Here is an 18,112-nt window from a genome sequence, read left to right on the forward strand (position 1 = left end):
ACTCAAAGCCAGTCACAAGTGGTGTCCCACAGGGCTCTGTCCTGGGACCCCTCTTGTTCGGTATTTATTTCTCAGATGTGAAAGCAAACATGGGAGGGTTGTGGCTGACAAAGTTTGCAGATGACTGCAAACTAGGCGCCATAGTCGATACACCAGCTGACACATACATCCTACAGAAAGGCCTCACTGAAATGGACAACTGGTGCCGGAGTCATGGCCTTAAACTAAATGCCAAAAATTGTATAGTCATCCCCTTTGGGAAAAACAAAGTACCCACAAATTATCACATAGACAGTAACCCGCTGAGTACGGAAAAGGTAATCAGAGACCTGGGGACCCAAGTCGATAGTGACCTCTCATTTGACACCCACGTTGCCAAGGTGGTTAGAAAGACTTTCTACCTTGCCCACCTTATCATGAAGGGATTCACATCCAGATCAAAGGAGGTCATTGTGCCCCTATACTCTTCCCTTATAAAGCCCATGATTGAGTACAATGCCCCATTTGGTATGTACCTCATCCGGCACAGACTAAAGAAACTCCAGCTCTATTCAGTAGCATACCGCCTACTCAGAGGTGATCTGTGCCTGACTTACAAGGCCATGTCCAATCAGGAATTGATGGACATGCTCCACCTCAAAAAATCCAAATCCATCAGAACCACGAGAGCTAAATATTTAAACCTCAGCACAAATATGAATAGGACATGCTGGAGGGACAGATTCATAACTCAGTGGCTTCCCATACTCTGGAACAGAATCCCAGTTCATGTTAGGCAGAGCCCCTCACTGACTCTCTTCAAGAGAAATCTTGACGAATGGATGGGAGTTTGTAGGTTTACCCCGGGGGTCATCTCTGTGTCACTACTAGACAGAGGCACAGTAAATTAATTCTATTATGTAAGGGGGTCTTCACTGTGTCACTACTAGACAGAGGCACAGTATTCTAAATCTATTCTGTACACTTTTGTACCATTACATGGGGTGATGAAAGCCACATCACTATGGCTAGGCTTATAAATGCCCCAGGGCAGATAGCCTAGTACTAAACTATGAAACTATAAACTAGATGGAGGAATGGAACGGAGGTGCTAGAAGAGCAGGCTATGGTGTTGATGACACACACACACACAAACACACACATGTGTAACCAGATGTTAATATTTAAAATTACCATGCAGCAGCCTCCCTGACTACATAACCAGGAGAAGGTGTGGTATATCTAGATGCCACTCAGCATGCACAAAGTAAGTACTTGTGTGTGCATGCATCTTGACGACCTTTTGATTTAACATCCAAACCACAGGAAAGCTGGTTACTTCAATCCCTCTCTCAGCTACTGGGCATTATTTTTTAAACACTTCATCAGTCTGACTAATTGCTAAACTAAATTCATTCATTCTTTTTGGGATGTTACATTTCTTTTTATTTTATTTTACATACCAATGGATTACATACATTCCCCGAATAAATACAGATCTGTCCAGAACTATGTCACACATGACTCTGACACTATTTCTTTCTCTTTGAATACAAAGTCAAAAGCCACAAGACTGAAGGATGCTTCTGTTATCCTTTTAAAATCACGTACTCAACTTCAGGATCTGTGGTGCATCAAATACACTATTATATTCAGCATGGAAGACAGACTGCTACTGAGGTTTTATATATAATACACAATATCTGATATCAGTGTACTAATGGCATGACCATAACGGCACTAATATCAGGTCATTAGAATAAGGGAGTATCCTGCTGTTCCCATAATGAATATCACAAAGAAGGTGGACATTAAAGATATCACACTGTCTCAGATTAAATTAGCATAACAAGAGTACATTTAAAGATTTCATTTAATTTATTTAAAAAAGTGAGCCCTACAATCACTGTATTAGTATTTATATTTGTTCTTGAAATGCTAAGTAAAAGTGTAAATATCACAACTCTACCTGGTTAAAATCTCAAAACTTTTCTTCATAAAGAAAGCACAGTACCCAAGATCCACAGTTAAGTCTTGAATCTTGCACGAGATTTTCTCATTTCTGACATTTAAGATGCATGGTTTCTATGTTTTTTAAGTATCATCTTTAGCGTTTTTCCATTTTTAATGGAATGAAATTTAGAAGGTAGATCTCAGCTGCGTCATGAGCAATGAAACATTTTCAAATTCAACTGCTATACTAGCAACAATTTAAAACATAATGGAAAATGTGTTAAAGGCAGCAATCACAAACATGCAAACCACTGAAAGTTTCAGTGTGGCCCACTTTGCCCAAATGTAGTTGTTGTGTCTCTAACTTTATTCCTACAAAACGTGTTAAGAAAAAAATACTGAGCAGTTGTGTGTATGTGTGATGCATTTTCTGCAATTCTAGGGTCATATTAATATAATTTACGGAGCATCAACATTTCCTTTGACCAAGCAGCAGCGAGGGAGCAAATTTAAGGTACGTGGCAGTACTGCTTTACCTTGCTCATTAATTTGCACACCAGAATGATCCCAAGTACTGAAGCAATGGCCCTAGTGAAAATGGGAAATTGTTTTCAACAGCAATCAAAAAAAAAATTCCTGACAATAAGGCAACTGCACATGGGAAACGAGGTCAGTGAAGTACTTTCACTGTAACAGCACTATAAACACAACAATGAAAAACACACACACGTCTCTACATTTACGACCTTATAATATGTTTGCATTTTTGGAAATCCAGTCAATAAGCAGTTTAAACATGGTTAGTTTAACTCATGAACCTAGATAGATACAAAGTGACACTACAGTAAACTGTTTTCAGTAACCCTAACTCTGCTTTGCAAGTAAATGCCAACAAAGTCATAAATTAAGCAGCAGTTTCCTGTGCTTCTTGTCAATCAAATGCAAGCATTCACTACACCAAACACACTCCCCTAGCTAGCTGCAGTCCTACAGTCTGCTCACCATGACATTCTACCTGCATTTATTTTTTAATAGAGATACCATTCCCACCGTACCACACCTACAAGATAGAACAAATTGAATGGTAGTTTGTTTCTGAAATACTGTCTGCATTGCTGCCCTCAAGGCAATCCCTTACACGCTCCTGAAACGTTTATTAAAACGGTCATTGAAGTTTTTGTTACGTTCAATGCACTATATTGCTGACTTATTTTGACAGATGGTCATCACAGAACTGGTTCTATCATTACTTGTGCAAATAATTTCCAGATAGTAATCTGTCATAGTTAGAAAAATGGTATTAGGTACTGTTCATTAAAAACATTAAATGCATTCCTAGATTCTTTAGTACATGTGCAGAAAAAAATCAATAAATCACCACCATCTGCTGAGCTGCAAGAATAAAGTTCAATACAATACAGAAATCAACACTCTGGTTTAACATCTCATCGAAAGGATCAGACATCAGAGTCCCATCTTTCTGAGCCGGTTATAGCTGAAGTGGATGCAAAAGATCATAAAGCACCTATCGAGAAGTTCGCCAATGCCTTGGCCAAATTTTACCTAGTCAGTATGAATACCCTTGGGTCTCCCCTGAAAAGAGTTCACTAGCCAAATTTTACCTAGTCAGTATGAATACCCTTGGGTCTCCCCTGAAAAGAGTTCACTAGCCAAGCGGGACTAACCCAGTCAACAAAGCATAAATGAAAAAAAATTAAAAATCACAAAAGTATCAAACTGACAGTAAAACGCAGACTATCAAAACTCATGTTTTCACTGTTAAAGCATGCTGCACAAACCTGTAATACTCAAAGTGGGGGCTGCTGTTAAATACGCTAACTCGGAGATCATAGTATTTCAGAAAAAAGCTAATTTCCTAAATAACACACACACACACACACACACACACACACACACACACACACACACACAGCCTTTAAACAAAAAAGAACCAAGTCACGCGTTTATGATCACACATTATAATGACAATCAGAAATGACTCTCCATGAAGCCTGGCACCCCAGCATATCTGGTGAGCCTGAATTCCTATTGTACTTTAATTCTACAAGCATATGCTTTACAAATAATTAGTTAATGCTAAAAAAATACTTCCTCTGAAGCACTGAGGTCCTCTCCTTCATCATATCATCCTGACGCGCCCATTTGAATAAAAAAAGTTGGTAATGACTAGTTACATACCATAGTTATTACCGAATTTGAATTCCTTACACTGGTTACATTACAGAGGGCTATCCATATATATATATATATATATATATATATATATATATATATATATATATGCTAATTACCTGCATTATTCACATATATAAAGTGTGTGTACATTTTTGTACTCCTGTTTATGCAATTTTAGTTAAGGGGGCTCTGCTCTATAAATGTACACTGGCTTGCTCTTTGCGACAAGTGTTACTCTCTCATTCCACTGTTCCATCAGAATGAGGATGGTTATCTGCCAAGTATACACTTCATTAATTTTAGTAACTTGAACATACATGTTATGTACATCACAGAGGTACAGTAAAACAACTCTGATATTAGAAAATAAGAAAATATCTAATGAAAAATCTTCTCTTTGAAGAATTACTCAAAAAATATTTGTTTCTTAAGGATATTAAAAAGGTTATACATAACCAAATAACACAGCAAAGACAGGAGTCACATGTTATGACAGAAACACAATTTAAAGCTGAAGCTTCAACGCATGTTATTATTGGTGTCGATTTGAGAGTTCCAGAACAAATGCCAGCAGAAAGTACTGGAACTAACTTTTCTTTGTAAAAGAACATAGGGACAATGCTTATGTTCACTTGCACCAATGCTAGTTGAAAGAGCAGTGCAATAGGAATATTACAACTTTATTTAACTACATTACATCTAGACCTGCTACTTTCTCTGTAGATTTGCAGCTTGAATTCGCTAAATGTGCCACCAAAGCTGGTATGTTCAACACACTGTCTCAAGCCCATAAGATGACCCAGCCCCAAGCTCTACTCTATAAGGCTCACCATATACAATTACTATTCAAGAACCTTCTTCATTTTCATCTGGAAATACGCTGTTGTTTTTAGTTCTCAATCACGCTTAATGGCTAATGCCAGTTCCATCCGTAGGACTTGTGTTAGTAGCTCAGTGGATTTACACTTTGTAGAAGTGCTCTAATAATATGCAGAGGAATGCCACCTGCAATTACTGTTAAATTCCAGTATTATACAGACTAGGACAAAGTGGTGACTACATCCCAGACAAAGTGCATTCAAATAGCAGCTCTGGTGCTGGAACAACTGAGCAGGGGAGAGTGGGATTGACTGGTTGATGCTGGCTCACCTATCCTGAGGAGAGAAAGAAGAAGAGGTGGCTTCTGCATTTTCTGCAAGAGAACCCGTGACCTTTGATTTGGAGAAGATACTTTAATCCCATTTGTTTCACAGCAAACCTCTGCAGTGTCTTCTGGACCCCATATTTACTTAAAACTAGAACAGCAACTGCAAACCACAAAAATTCATCTCTCACATCATTAACTGGATTTTTTCCAGATCACTGTCGTACCTTGCTGTCATATTCATGAAAATTACACACATGTGGAGAGAGAGCACCACCCTTGCTGTACAGCCATGCACCCTCCTTGAATGCACTGACGTAGTGTTGAGAACGGGGATGTAATTCTGGCTCCTGAAGTACTCTATAGTGTGCAGCCATATCCTTCCCCTGGGTCCGCTGGATTAGGAGTTCCTTGAAGTATTCCTTCCACTTCCTGTAAGCATCCTCAGTTGAGGTCATAGTTCTTCCAAACTTGCTAAGAACAGCACGAAAAATATCTTGCCTTCCCCTGCCAAGTCACTATGTGATTTGTTAAGAACCTCTTTGAAGCCTTCAAAAAGGCATTCTCCGTAGCCTCCACTCACACCTGGGCCTTCGCTTCTCAGTGCTACCTTCATATCAGTCAAATCAGTAGACCTCCCCATTAGCAATGCTTTCATTAATTTCACAGTTTCTTTTTCCTACCTTGTGGTGTCCGCCAGTGAGTCCTAAGTGTAACACCACAACAAGCACTGACCACCCTCCAGCTACTGCTCCTTGCCACAACCTCAACTACCATAGTTTTGAACAGGGACAATTCAGACTTCATATCCCCAATCTTCACAGATACAGAAGCTCTTCCAGAACTGCGAGATGAACCTGTCATGCACTGACGTGTCAGGTAGGTATTCCCAGGCTAGGCGCTAAATTTCCCAGAGTATACAAACAAAAGCTGCCTAAGCCAATTAACCAAAATAGTGATCAGCTGACAGATAAGCACCTCTCAATTAGAATTTCCAGACTGTATGGCCTCTATTTTGTACAGACAACTAGAAAGTTAATCACAGACCTTTGGCCCAAGAATACCTGGTACGAGCCACAAGAGAACCCCCCCCAAAAATTATCTACCACTCAGGTTAAGATCAGGCAAGCCATTCCTTCCAAATTATGCCCCTTCATGCTTCTCCATTTTAAGTATGAAGTCTTCCAGCTGAACCACAGGGTCAGTAGGTGGCACCCTATAAAACACACTGTCCACACTCTGTGAAAGCAGAATATACCAAATGGCTAAAAGGTGCCTATGTATACACAGACTTCCTTTCTGCAACTCAGCCTTCATTCTTTGTAACTTGATTACACATTTTTGGGGTGCACTGCCAGACATTCTGCTCCTCACCATCACCAGCCTGTTTACCAAAATTCAACACATTCATAACTGCAATGTGGTTCTTCAGGTAATGCAAATCTTTCCAACTAAGCGCAGTTAAACTCAAAAAACTGCATATAAGCAGTACTGTTAGGGTGTTAACAGTCGAATGGTCACTGGCACATCAGACACACATAAAAGAGGATGTTCTGCATTAAATGCACGTTTTATAAATGTATACATTATAATGTGATGCTTTTAGAAAAAGTAAGTGTACATTGGGGCACAACACAGGACACAGCTTGTAATTTCTCTTCACATCTCTTTGTACTACAGAAAGGTTTAAGTCAAAAGAATAAATACAATATATTTGATACCCCAGGTAAAATACTTAAAGGGCATTCAATTCCAGATAAAGCTTTGTTTTATGTTTATCTGTACATCTCTGTATAGTTCAGTAGCATATATACTAAATGTATTTGACTACAACTGTCTAAAAGCACTGGAATATCATAGAATTCTTATACAATTTACTTTTTTAATTTAGCTACTCTCCACTAATTTTAAGGTAACTTTTCATCAGCTGATATTGTTTTGACACAATGCATACTGTGGAATAAACTTTTTAAAATAGTTTTGTTTATTTTATGTAATGACATATGCTAGATTTTTTTAACTGGCATATTTATTTTGCTTTATGTCGGTGTGTTTTGTTAAATGAATTTAAAAATATGGGGCTGAGTATTTATTTATTTTTGCTTAAGCCAATCACTGGAATAATAATATTGCTTTTAAAGTACCACCGAATTCTTATACAATTTACTTCTGTTTTGATTTCAGCTAGTGTGTGACTATCTTTTTAGGTATTTTTTCTTCAGTTGCTATCATCTTGACACCATGTACACTATGGAATACATCTTTTAAAAATAATTTATTTTCTGCAATGAGATATGCTACAATTGATTTTTTTTAATTGTAGTTTATAGTTACATTTTTGTTAAATCAATTTTTAAAAATGGAGCCATGCCAATCATGTCTGAAGTTATATTAGTAGTAGTAGTAATAACAGTACTACAGAAAAGGTGGGGAGCTACATTTTGAAAGCTAGCATACAATTCTAAAAATCTTAGTTATACCCATTGTCTGTCATCTATGCACAAATGTCATCTCTATTTTCACAATATATACTAATTTCACATAGGTTCATAGGTTCATACTAGGCTATCTGCCCGAGGGCATTTACAAGCCTAGCCCATAGTTTTGTGGCTTACGCCACCCTTTAGTATGGGGAACTATACCCATTATTTTGCTGTGCCTCTGTCGAGCAGTGACACTGAGGTAATCCCTAGGGTATATCTGCGATCTCCCATCCATTGGTCAAGATTTCTCTTGAACAAGGCCAGCGAGGTGCTCTGCCTCACATATACCGGGATTTTATTCCACAGCATAGGGAGTCTTTGGGTGATGAATCTATCCCTCCAGCACGTCCTATTAATAGCCGTGTCGAGGTTTAAGTCTCTCGCCCTTGTGGCTCTGATGGATCTAGATTTTTTGAGGTGAAGCATATTCATCAAATCTGGGTTTGATTCATTTCATACTGTTCTGAGTTATAGTCAGTAAGTCACATAACTTATCTACCTTCTCTACCTCTTCTGCATTTCACACCTATTATTTTCAATCTCAGTCCGTAAACTGAGCTTTTCTGATGCGATATGGATGTAGTATAACAATCTTGAAAGTATTTCTAATGTATGACCTACTTTATTTCAACTGCAAGTTATGTGACACTGGAATGTAATGCATTTGCATTCAATCTCCTTCTACAATCAGTTCTATAGTCCTTTTCATCATATTGCATTATTCTGTTATAGCGCATATATACAATACTGTTTCTATCATCATAATGCATTACTATATTATAGTGCTTGACTGTTAAAACCAATTGGATGTCACCTTAACTAATGGCCAGGGCATGACTAAAAAGTGTCAGTTGATTAATGCACACATACATGTATGGTGTATGCATGCATACATGTGTATCTATGAGCATGTTTGAATGCATATTTCACAAACAAGCACACACATTTTATATATATATATATATATATATATATATATATATATATATATACATATACATACATACATACACACACACACATACACCCATACAGACACACACATATACATACATAAACACACCCCACAGATATATATGTGATGTGTGTGGAGATATACACAGATCTCCAAACAGTGTGCATGTATATACATATGGATCTAGGGCTTTTGATCGAAAGATCAAAAGTCCGAATCCATTATCACCAGCCATACGTTACCGAAAGCGCTTATGGTAAAGTATGTTAAAAAAAAACAAAAAAAAAAAACATTAAACCTACTTCTATGCAGGGGAGTAAGCCCCCACCCTGCGCCCTGCACACCCCACGAGGTCGCACTACAGTAGGGAAAAGGGAATTTTCCCTTATCTGCACCGTAGTACGATCGTCACAACCAGCATACTTATCCGAAAGTGCTGCTTTGGTGAACAGCACTTTTGGTGAAGTATGCTCAGTGATTTCTGCTTCGGTGGAAAGTGCATTCGGGGATCCGCACAGATCCCCTACACACACACACACACACACACACACACACACAAATTATATAAGTAAACATACATATATTTGCAGTTTGGTATACCGAGTTCGTGTATTTTAAAGATCATGCAACTTTCCTCCATGGAATTTAACTCAAAATGGGGACTTCCAATATGGACTTTCTAGGGTTACCACCTGTCCCACTTTGCAAGGGACAGTCCCTCATTGGGCAGTTGTATCCTGCAGAAAAATTGTAAAAATGACAAATGTCCTGAGATTTTAGGGCAAAATTATTTCCTATATTTTATGTAATAGCTGCATAAAATAGTTATTCTGTATCTGAAACACTTAAATGTTATAAGAAACAGAATAAGCAACAAAATGCTACAAGAATAAGCTTGTATTTAGTCAAAAAAGTGAAGCTCTGTCCTTTGTACTGGCCATGGGTATGTTTTGGCCTGCAAAATCTGATGTTTGTACCACAATTGTCCCACTTTGGACATTTGAAAAGGGGGCAACCCTAGGACTTTCCTGCTCCAAATGCAAACAAACAACTGCAGAATAAATTGAAAATTACATTACGAAGTTCACCCGCAATTTTTTAAGTTGTTTCTCCTCCCCAGAAGACCTCTACAAAACGTATACACAGGCACATGTTAAACCTGTGCCTTCTAAAGTAATAAAAAGACACACAAAACTTGCTCTTAGCTCCACACCTAGCACAAAATAAAATTCATTTCAGATAAAGCAAATCTATTAACTGGACAGTTTCGTTTTATTTTGTGTTTGTCCCATTGTGGTTTCTTCATGGAAACAAAAATCTTTATGGGGGGGGGGGGGGGCATGTGACAGATACCCTTGCAGGATACCATATCTTGTGGCATCCTTACACCCCATCCCATTCCTTGCAAATGATTGCTTACGTACGTGCATTCCAGATACAAACTTAACAGCAATAGTGATACCAACTACTAAACACAAGACTACAATATCTAACCGAACTGGACAAATTACAGTTTGCTTATCATTAAATCTACATTGCATAAAGTGGAGTATCCTACCTGCGTGCCAACATCTTCTGCGAGTAGAGAGACAACCGCACTAAAATAAAAACATACTACACAGGAGATGAACATGACGGCACAGATCTTCATTTGTATAATTTCGAAAGAATTCGTGATATGGTCATTCAGTACATTGTTAGTGTGCTGTATAATACTCCAATGTCATTCATTTTTCATTCCCTGTTGCCGTTTAATTAATGAAACTATCTCAACCCAGACCCAGTTTCTCGCCGAAAAAACATAGTGGTAACACCCACCTTGGTATTATTGGCAAACTTTTGTGCCAATAGGATTAAAGAGCGCGGTGCTATGACGCGTTTAAAAGACCACAGCTATATGATTGTTGTTCAGACTGCGTTTAATAAAGTTATTTTGAATTTAAAAGAACTTGGCCGTGGCTGGGAAGTGTAACATTGATTATGACTATAAAGTTTTCAAAATTTAGGTAAAAAATACATATTTAAATAAATTGTCTTTATAACTGTGGTTTACCCTTTTATGTTTCTTCAACGTCATTACAATGAAGGCAGAACAATAACGATTAAAAGCTCAAACAGTGGTTGATACTACCAGTTCAGAATTACATATAAAATATTGCTGCCCCCGATTTTGACTCAGATTTTTGCTCTGTCCCTTTTAATCCCTCCCAAGCCTTGGAAAAATTAAAAAAAGTGGTGAATCCCACTGAACAAATAATGACAATAATTAGAGTTACAGATGCAGAAACTTTATATTACTCCACATTCTCTTATTATGTAAATGTTTCAAGTTAATAGTTCTAATACTTTAAAAGTGTCCCTGATTGTCCCCAACTATTTCTGGATTTGTAGCTTATTGGCTGAGAGCTACGTAAGATGATTACATTCAGACATTTCATGACATTTCCAATCATACCTCTGAACTGTCACTAATTTCTAGATGTTTAGAATTTTGCCCTGTACTTCCTAAACTTTTATTTTTAGAAAAGAAGTAAACCCTGCAAATCATTACAATTAAAGAAGACCCTGCAAGTTAACCCACATCACTGTTTTTGCTTCAGAAAATACAAGTCAATCCACATCCTCGTTTTCTATCTGCTTTATTTAAAAGTGTCCCTAATATGGGGAACTTTTACATAATTATTGTTTTCTTTCCCACAATAGCTTTCAACTGTCCCTGATTTTTGCAGAAGGTTCTTGCTTTTGCCTCATGTTTTTGGGATGATCCTCATTTTTTTAATTTCTAGTAAATCATTAAGGATTGCAGTCAGTAAATAATGCCAGACATTAGAGTTTCATATTTTGTATTGCTCAGAAAATGCATGTTGATACAAAACCTGTCATTCTATTAACCTATTGAAGTGAATTAAAGTACTATTTAAAATTGCCCCTAATTTTGTGCCTTTGTCCCCCAATGTTTTTGATTTTTCTCCTTGATATTTTATCAAATAAATCTAGGATTGTGTTCATCCCTAATTCTGGAGGTAGAAAGCCAAGAGCTATTTTTCTCACACAAGTGATAGCTATGTAGTTCCACAGCAACAGTATGCAACTTAGTGTGAACTTTCAACTTTTCTAAATTATTTAGGTTAAAAATAATGAGGATGAGATATAATGGGCCACTTAATGCAGATGCAATGTTATACGTGCATAGAGGTGTGTATGTTGGGGGGGTTGGCATTATTGGCATTCAAAGTGGTCTTTTGCACTTCAGATTCTATTTTTTGGAACCCAAACAGAACAAAGGTTTTGTTACTAGAAATGGTGATTGTATACATTATGATGTTCCCCTTCTCAAAAAAGCAGAGGCTCAAAAATTATATATTTGAGATGTAATGGACCAAAGTAAGGTAATCCAACACTGGGGACGGGAGGGTAGCTGGAGTGGGATGGAGGAGAGGATGACTTCTGCTTATGATTGCATAAAATATTTGTTACTATTAGTGGGTAAAGAAGTCTTTCTGCTTCCAAATCTATATTTTTCTACCCAAATAGATGGAAGATTTTTTTTGTTTTGCATCTCCAAATTTCTGTCTTATTAGGAGAATAAACCTAAATCAAATCCAGCATCTGAGCCAGTGCAGCCAGATTTGGAATGTAATAATTTTTAATGTACTCTACTTGCTTTCGCTTGAGAGGTATAGTTAATGGCTACAGTGTCAATTGAACTTATTCCCAGTGTGACGATAGGAGGTACTGCCAGCTATGCCAGGAGAAGTAGGGCAGTGGATGTGAAACATGCCAGCACAGCTAGCTGGAATTTAATAAAGAATGATATGTTATTTGAATATCAGACTGTTTTGTGCAGATGCTGATGTTGAAAATGTATCAATAGTGTGCCCTGTTGGAAAGAAAAGAAATGTACATGTGTTATTGTAACTGAATTAAACATATATGTTTTAACAGAGAATACTGGAAGAGAAGATGTTAATCACAATCCAGCTACAGCAAACATTGAAAAATAGTTGAACTTAAATGAGGCCATAAAGACTATTTCTGCCAGCTTTGGTTGCAGCCAGAGACAAAATGTCTGGGAAATCAACTATTTATTGTCTCTACCAGGGAGCTAATTGCTACTCTGGAAGGGTAAAGGTTTGAAATTGGTTTATGACTCCCAGGAGCTGCAGCAGATTTGAGAAAAGCTATATCTGTGTGTATGGTAACAAATAGGTACTAAAATCCTGGCAGCTTCTAGTGTTGGGGATAGTGTGGGAACCAGAACTCAGCTGACCTGATGTATGTAAGGTCATTCTGTACAGAAATAATGTTTTAACATTAGGTGAGACAGAAGTCTCTCAGTCAGACTGAGCAGTCTGTTTTGAAAACCTGACATAGAAGGGTCCCTCACCTACTTCATCTTACCTTGCTCTAGTAAGTGAAACAGGGAATAGTAACTCTTTAGTCAGGAAAATATAGTGAGATTTGTTAAGTATTGTTTTTCTGTAACTGTGTGAATCTATTCATCTGTGTTTTAATATTTCCTATGATTGAAACTCTGGTGTTTACTATAAATAGATATACAGTATTTTCATGTTCTTTTATTATTAAATATATTTAAACTTCTCATTGTGGCTGGTCCTTTTAGAAAATATTTACATTTTGCGAGTATTTGTATATATTTATTTGGTGATAACTATGGCCACTCCTGAAACCTTTGCTGTTTGGTCAACATTACCATTTGTACTAATTTCACTCAGTATAATTGAATACCCTTTTAAGAGCCTTATAGTAACTGACTGGCAGTAGTGAATCTACCTTATACTCTGGGCAAAGTTGGTAGAGTGGGTAATCTGGGCCAGCCTCTCACAGGTGTGTAGGAGTGTGAAAATTTAATCTCAAAGAGTGTGTGTGCTTCAGATACGTGGATCAGGGACAGAAAGCACTGATTTCACAGAGAGAGTGCTGGAGGACTTGGCTTGGATACACAGCTGAGGACTTAACTCTATAGCTGTGCCAGTAGGGAGTCTTATTGGGAACCTGGATGGAGACAATTAGAGAAACCCAGACCCCGGGCTGAGTGTGTTCCCTGTGTGCTCTTAAGGGAAAATTTGCTTGATGCAGAGAGGTCTTCATCTGGAAATACTGAGTGCATTCATTTGTATTCCAAGTGAACGTCCCTCTTCAGTGTCAGTGGTTAGGATTCATGCTCCTTGATTACTGGCCCAGAATGGGGACATCACACCCAGAATACACAATACTTACTACCTTAATATATATATATATATATATATATATATATATATATATATATATATATATATAGTTCCCTATCAGAAGCCTGAAACACTATAAGCTTGAAAATCAAAATCCTGAAACCAAAAGCCTGAAAACTCAAAATCCTGAAAACCCAAAATCCTGAAACTCAAAATCCTGAAAACACAAATAATGCTAATATGCCAATACAAAGACACTAATATCTACCGACTGACCTTGACCCTAACCCTAACCCTAAGGTCCGTCACTATCGCACACTCACCTGACCCGCGCCCTAACCCTAACTCACTTAAACTGCCCCTAACCCTAATTTTTGTCACTATTGCATACATACCTAACCTGCGCCCTAACCCTAACTCACTTAAACCACCCCTAACCTTAGCATAAAACCAACCGCACACTTACCTGAACCCAACGCATGACCTAACACCACAGGGCTAACAATAGCAAAGCCACAATGACGTCAGTATGTCTATTTTGTGTTTTCAGGATTTTGAGTTTCAGGATTTTGGGTTTTCAGGATTTTGAGTTTTCAGGCTTTTGGTTTCAGGATTTTGATTTTCAAGCTTATAGTGTTTCAGGCTTCTGATAGGGAACCATATATATATATATATATATATATATATATATATATATATATATATATATATATATATATATATATTCTGAGACAGTTCTAAAACAGTTTTGAGAGGGGCAAAGTAACATGTTTAGTTTTTAAATTTATGGCAAGTAAGGCCTTGCCATGACACAAACCATTCTACCAATTGCTTAAATCCTAGGTTTTTGGAAATACTGGAAATACCTACAATTTCAGGCAAGCAGCAAACAGTAAAGAAGGTCATGATAGCTCTTATTTTTTAACTTATCAAGGTACTGGAGCCAAAATAACATCCACTTACTGACGTGTTCCTTTTCTTACCTAGCAAGTCCTCCTATTCTTTGTCTGTCTACTCACTTTTCAGCTTTAATAGCTTTATAGTTGGTGGGGTGGGGGGACTTTGGATTTCCATCTTTGAGTCATCACCTCTTACCAAGTAACTATATTAGCCATAACAGGTATTGCTTATGGTTTAGCAGCTCCTGGTAATCTCCTAGAGAAAAAACAAAACAAAACTGTTCCCTTGTAACTGGAATATTCAACACTTAATTAATTAGATACACTCTAAAAATATGCAATACTTCATAGTCCCAGAAAAAGTGAACCATATATATAGTTACCTATCTACCCATCCTCAGACCGCCAGCAAGTTGAGCATGCTCCCAGGAACATTTTTGCTCTCTTGTTAGGGGTGTAAATATCCCTAAACAAACAATTCAATGAAAAATTCTGAATCTGTGAGAAGTGGTAGCATATCTCCAAAGCACACATATTGTAGTTCATCTTTACATGTATACAATTATAGCCCAAATCCTCCACCATAATACCTCTCAACTATCCAGATTTTTTGCAGAATGTCCAGACATTTGCCTCATACTTTTGGTCTGTTCCTCAAAGAATCGTGTTTTTTTTGGATAGTCATTGTGGATTGAAGTAATTGAATAATGACATACATTTGAGTTTCAGACTTCATATCCTTCAAAAATGCATGCTTACATAAAACTTGTTATTCTATCAAGTTATTAAGTTAATAAGAGCAATATTCAAAATCTGTCCCTATTTTTGGGCCTTTGCCCCCCCCCCCCATTACTTTTGGCTTTCTTGTTCTAATAGACTGAGGGGTATGTCAACCACAGAGCCTACATCTTTACCACCATTCTTAGGGTCATAGGTTCATAGGTTGGTACTAGGCTATCGTCCCTAGGGCCTGTACAAGCCTAGCCATAACAATTCCCTGGATATTTCTTCCCACAATATTTACTTCCCTGGACCACTGTCTAGCAAGGCGACTGACATGATCCCCGGGGTGAATTTCCTTTCTCCCATCCAATCGTCAAGGTTCCTTTTGAAGAAGGCCAAGGAGGCGCTCTGCTTGATATGTATGGGCAGTCTATTCCAGAGTATGGGAAGGCTCTGGGTCAGGAAACTATCCCTCCAGCATGTTTTGTTCATTGTGATGACAAGGTTTAGATCCCTGGAGCATGTGGCTCTGAGAGATTGGGATTTCTTTAAGTGGAGCATGTCCAACAGCTCAGGGTTTGACATGGCCTTGTATTTTATGCAGAGATCATCTCTGAGTAAACGATATGCCACAGAGTATAGCTGGAGTTTTTTTAGATGGTCAGCATAGGTCATCTGCTTTAGGCTTGTGATTCTTTTAGTGAGGTATTTCTGCAGCCTTTCCAGCTGTTGCAGATGTCTTCTGAGGTACATACCAAACGGGGCATTGTACTCTATAATGAGTCTAATGAGGGATGAGTACAGTGGAACAATGACCTCCTTTTTTCTGGATGAAAAGCCCTTAGTGATGAGGTGTGCCACATAGAAGGATTTCCTGACTGTTGTGGCAATGTGGTTATCGAAGGTGAGACCACTGTCCACCTGTGTCCCTAAGTCTGTCATCACACTTTCGGTGTTTAGTGTACTGCCACCTATGTGGTAATTCATGAGTACATGTTTTTTCCCAAAGGGGATAACTATACGTTTCTTGACATTAAGTTTGAGCCCATGGCTCTGGCACCAAGCATCTGTTTCTGTTAGGCCCTTTTGTAGAATATACATATCATTTGGGGATTCAATAATGGCTCCCAGTTTGCAGTCATCTGCAAACTTTGTTAGCCAGAGTCCCTTAGTGTTGGTCTGTACTTCAGAGAAGTAGATGCCAAATAAGAGCAGTCCTAGGATTGAACCCTGAGGTACTCCACTTGTCACTTGTCTGGAATTAGATTTGGAGTTGGCTACTTTTACAGTCTGGGTTCTGTCAGTAAGCCAGTTGGCAACCCATTGAGTGACATAGGGATTTATGCCCAGCTTAGTATGTTTATCTATGATTCCAGAGTGGGGGATGGTGTTGAAGGCCTTGGTGAGGTACAGATAGGCTGTGTGGACCGCCTTACCCTCATCCACAGCTCTGGAGACTGATTCGAAGAAGTCAATCAGGTTCAGGAGACAAGATCGGCCCTTCATGAACCCAAACTGGGTGGGGTCCAGTGTTTGAAGGTTGCCAGTGTCTTTGGTTATATATATATATCCTTGGGATCAGTATATTTAATGCCATTCTGTTGTAGTTCAGTGCAGATCTGAGCATTGCCATTTAGATTCTTGACATAACTATAGAATGCCTTGTGGTTGTTGTTGGAATCTTTGGCAATTTTATTTTCTTAACTAGCTTTGGAGGATTTTATGAGGGATCTCAGCTTCTTACTGAGGCTGGTAAGGGAGTTTTTTTGCATCCTGGGATTTTCCTCTTTTCTGCAACAGTTTCTTCCTTCTGTTGTATAGTTATTTATGGCAGGGGACCGCCAGATTGGCTTTCTTTTTTTGGAGGAGAGCATCTTGGTTCTATCTGGGATGGCACCATTCATGCACAAGTGGATGTGCTCATACAATGCCTTAGTGTAGGATTCAGCAGTCGAACTTTCAACTCCCGTCTGCATGGGTGTCATGAAGTTTGTCACTTCTGACTTGAGTAGCATGAAGTTGGCTTTGGAGAAGTTATTTACGGAGGTTCCCTTACTGGGGGGTGGGGGTGGGATGTGGATGTCAAGGGTGATTAGCTTATGGTCAGACCTGACCAATGAGGGGGTGACCACTATTGTGGAGCATCTATCTCCCATGTTGGTAATGACCAGGTCTAGGATACTGGAGCCCCTGGTGGAACAATGGATTAGTTGATCCAGGGCATTGGAATTTATGAATTCCAGGAACCATTGGGAAAAGGTGTTGGTACCCGAGTAGTTTTCCCAGTTAATGGCAGGGTAGTTGAAATCACCCAGTATTAGACTATCTGGTTGTATCTTAATATTTTCCAGTATGTTTAGAAAGGTGTAGTGAGAATCTTGGGGCATGGTGGGGGATCTATAGCAAGCTACAATTTGGATTGCAGTCTTACCTAGTATTAGTTGCACCTGAAGAATTTTAGATGCATTGTGTTGGGCAACTAGCCTGGAGGTGTGAATATCCTTGGTGAGTATGGACACTCCTCCACCTTTAGTGTTTTGGTCTTGGTTTGTTGGCCGAAAAGTGTGGTAAGAGTTGTAGCCTGGTAT

General features: G+C 38.4%; 1 protein-coding gene across 2 annotated transcripts in view; it reads right to left on the bottom strand.

The window, feature by feature from the left end:
- The window catches only part of B3GLCT (beta 3-glucosyltransferase), a 1,903,418-nt gene extending 1,892,873 nt beyond the window's left edge, over positions 1–10,545 (bottom strand). The window contains exon 1 of one of the 2 annotated variants that reach the window (XM_044073237.1): positions 10,269–10,544. In XM_044073237.1, coding sequence (XP_043929172.1) covers positions 10,269–10,361 — 93 coding nt within the window. In that variant the 5' untranslated portion in view covers positions 10,362–10,544. Of the gene's footprint in view, positions 1–10,268 lie in introns of both variants that reach the window. The other variant, XM_044073238.1, reaches the window with a different exon arrangement.
- Between the last annotated feature and the right edge of the window lie 7,567 nt (positions 10,546–18,112).

The sequence above is a fragment of the Protopterus annectens genome, chromosome 5.part1, assembly GCF_019279795.1.
Source record: "Protopterus annectens isolate FY-2018-M chromosome 5.part1, PAN1.0, whole genome shotgun sequence".
Lineage (NCBI taxonomy): Eukaryota > Metazoa > Chordata > Ceratodontiformes > Protopteridae > Protopterus > Protopterus annectens.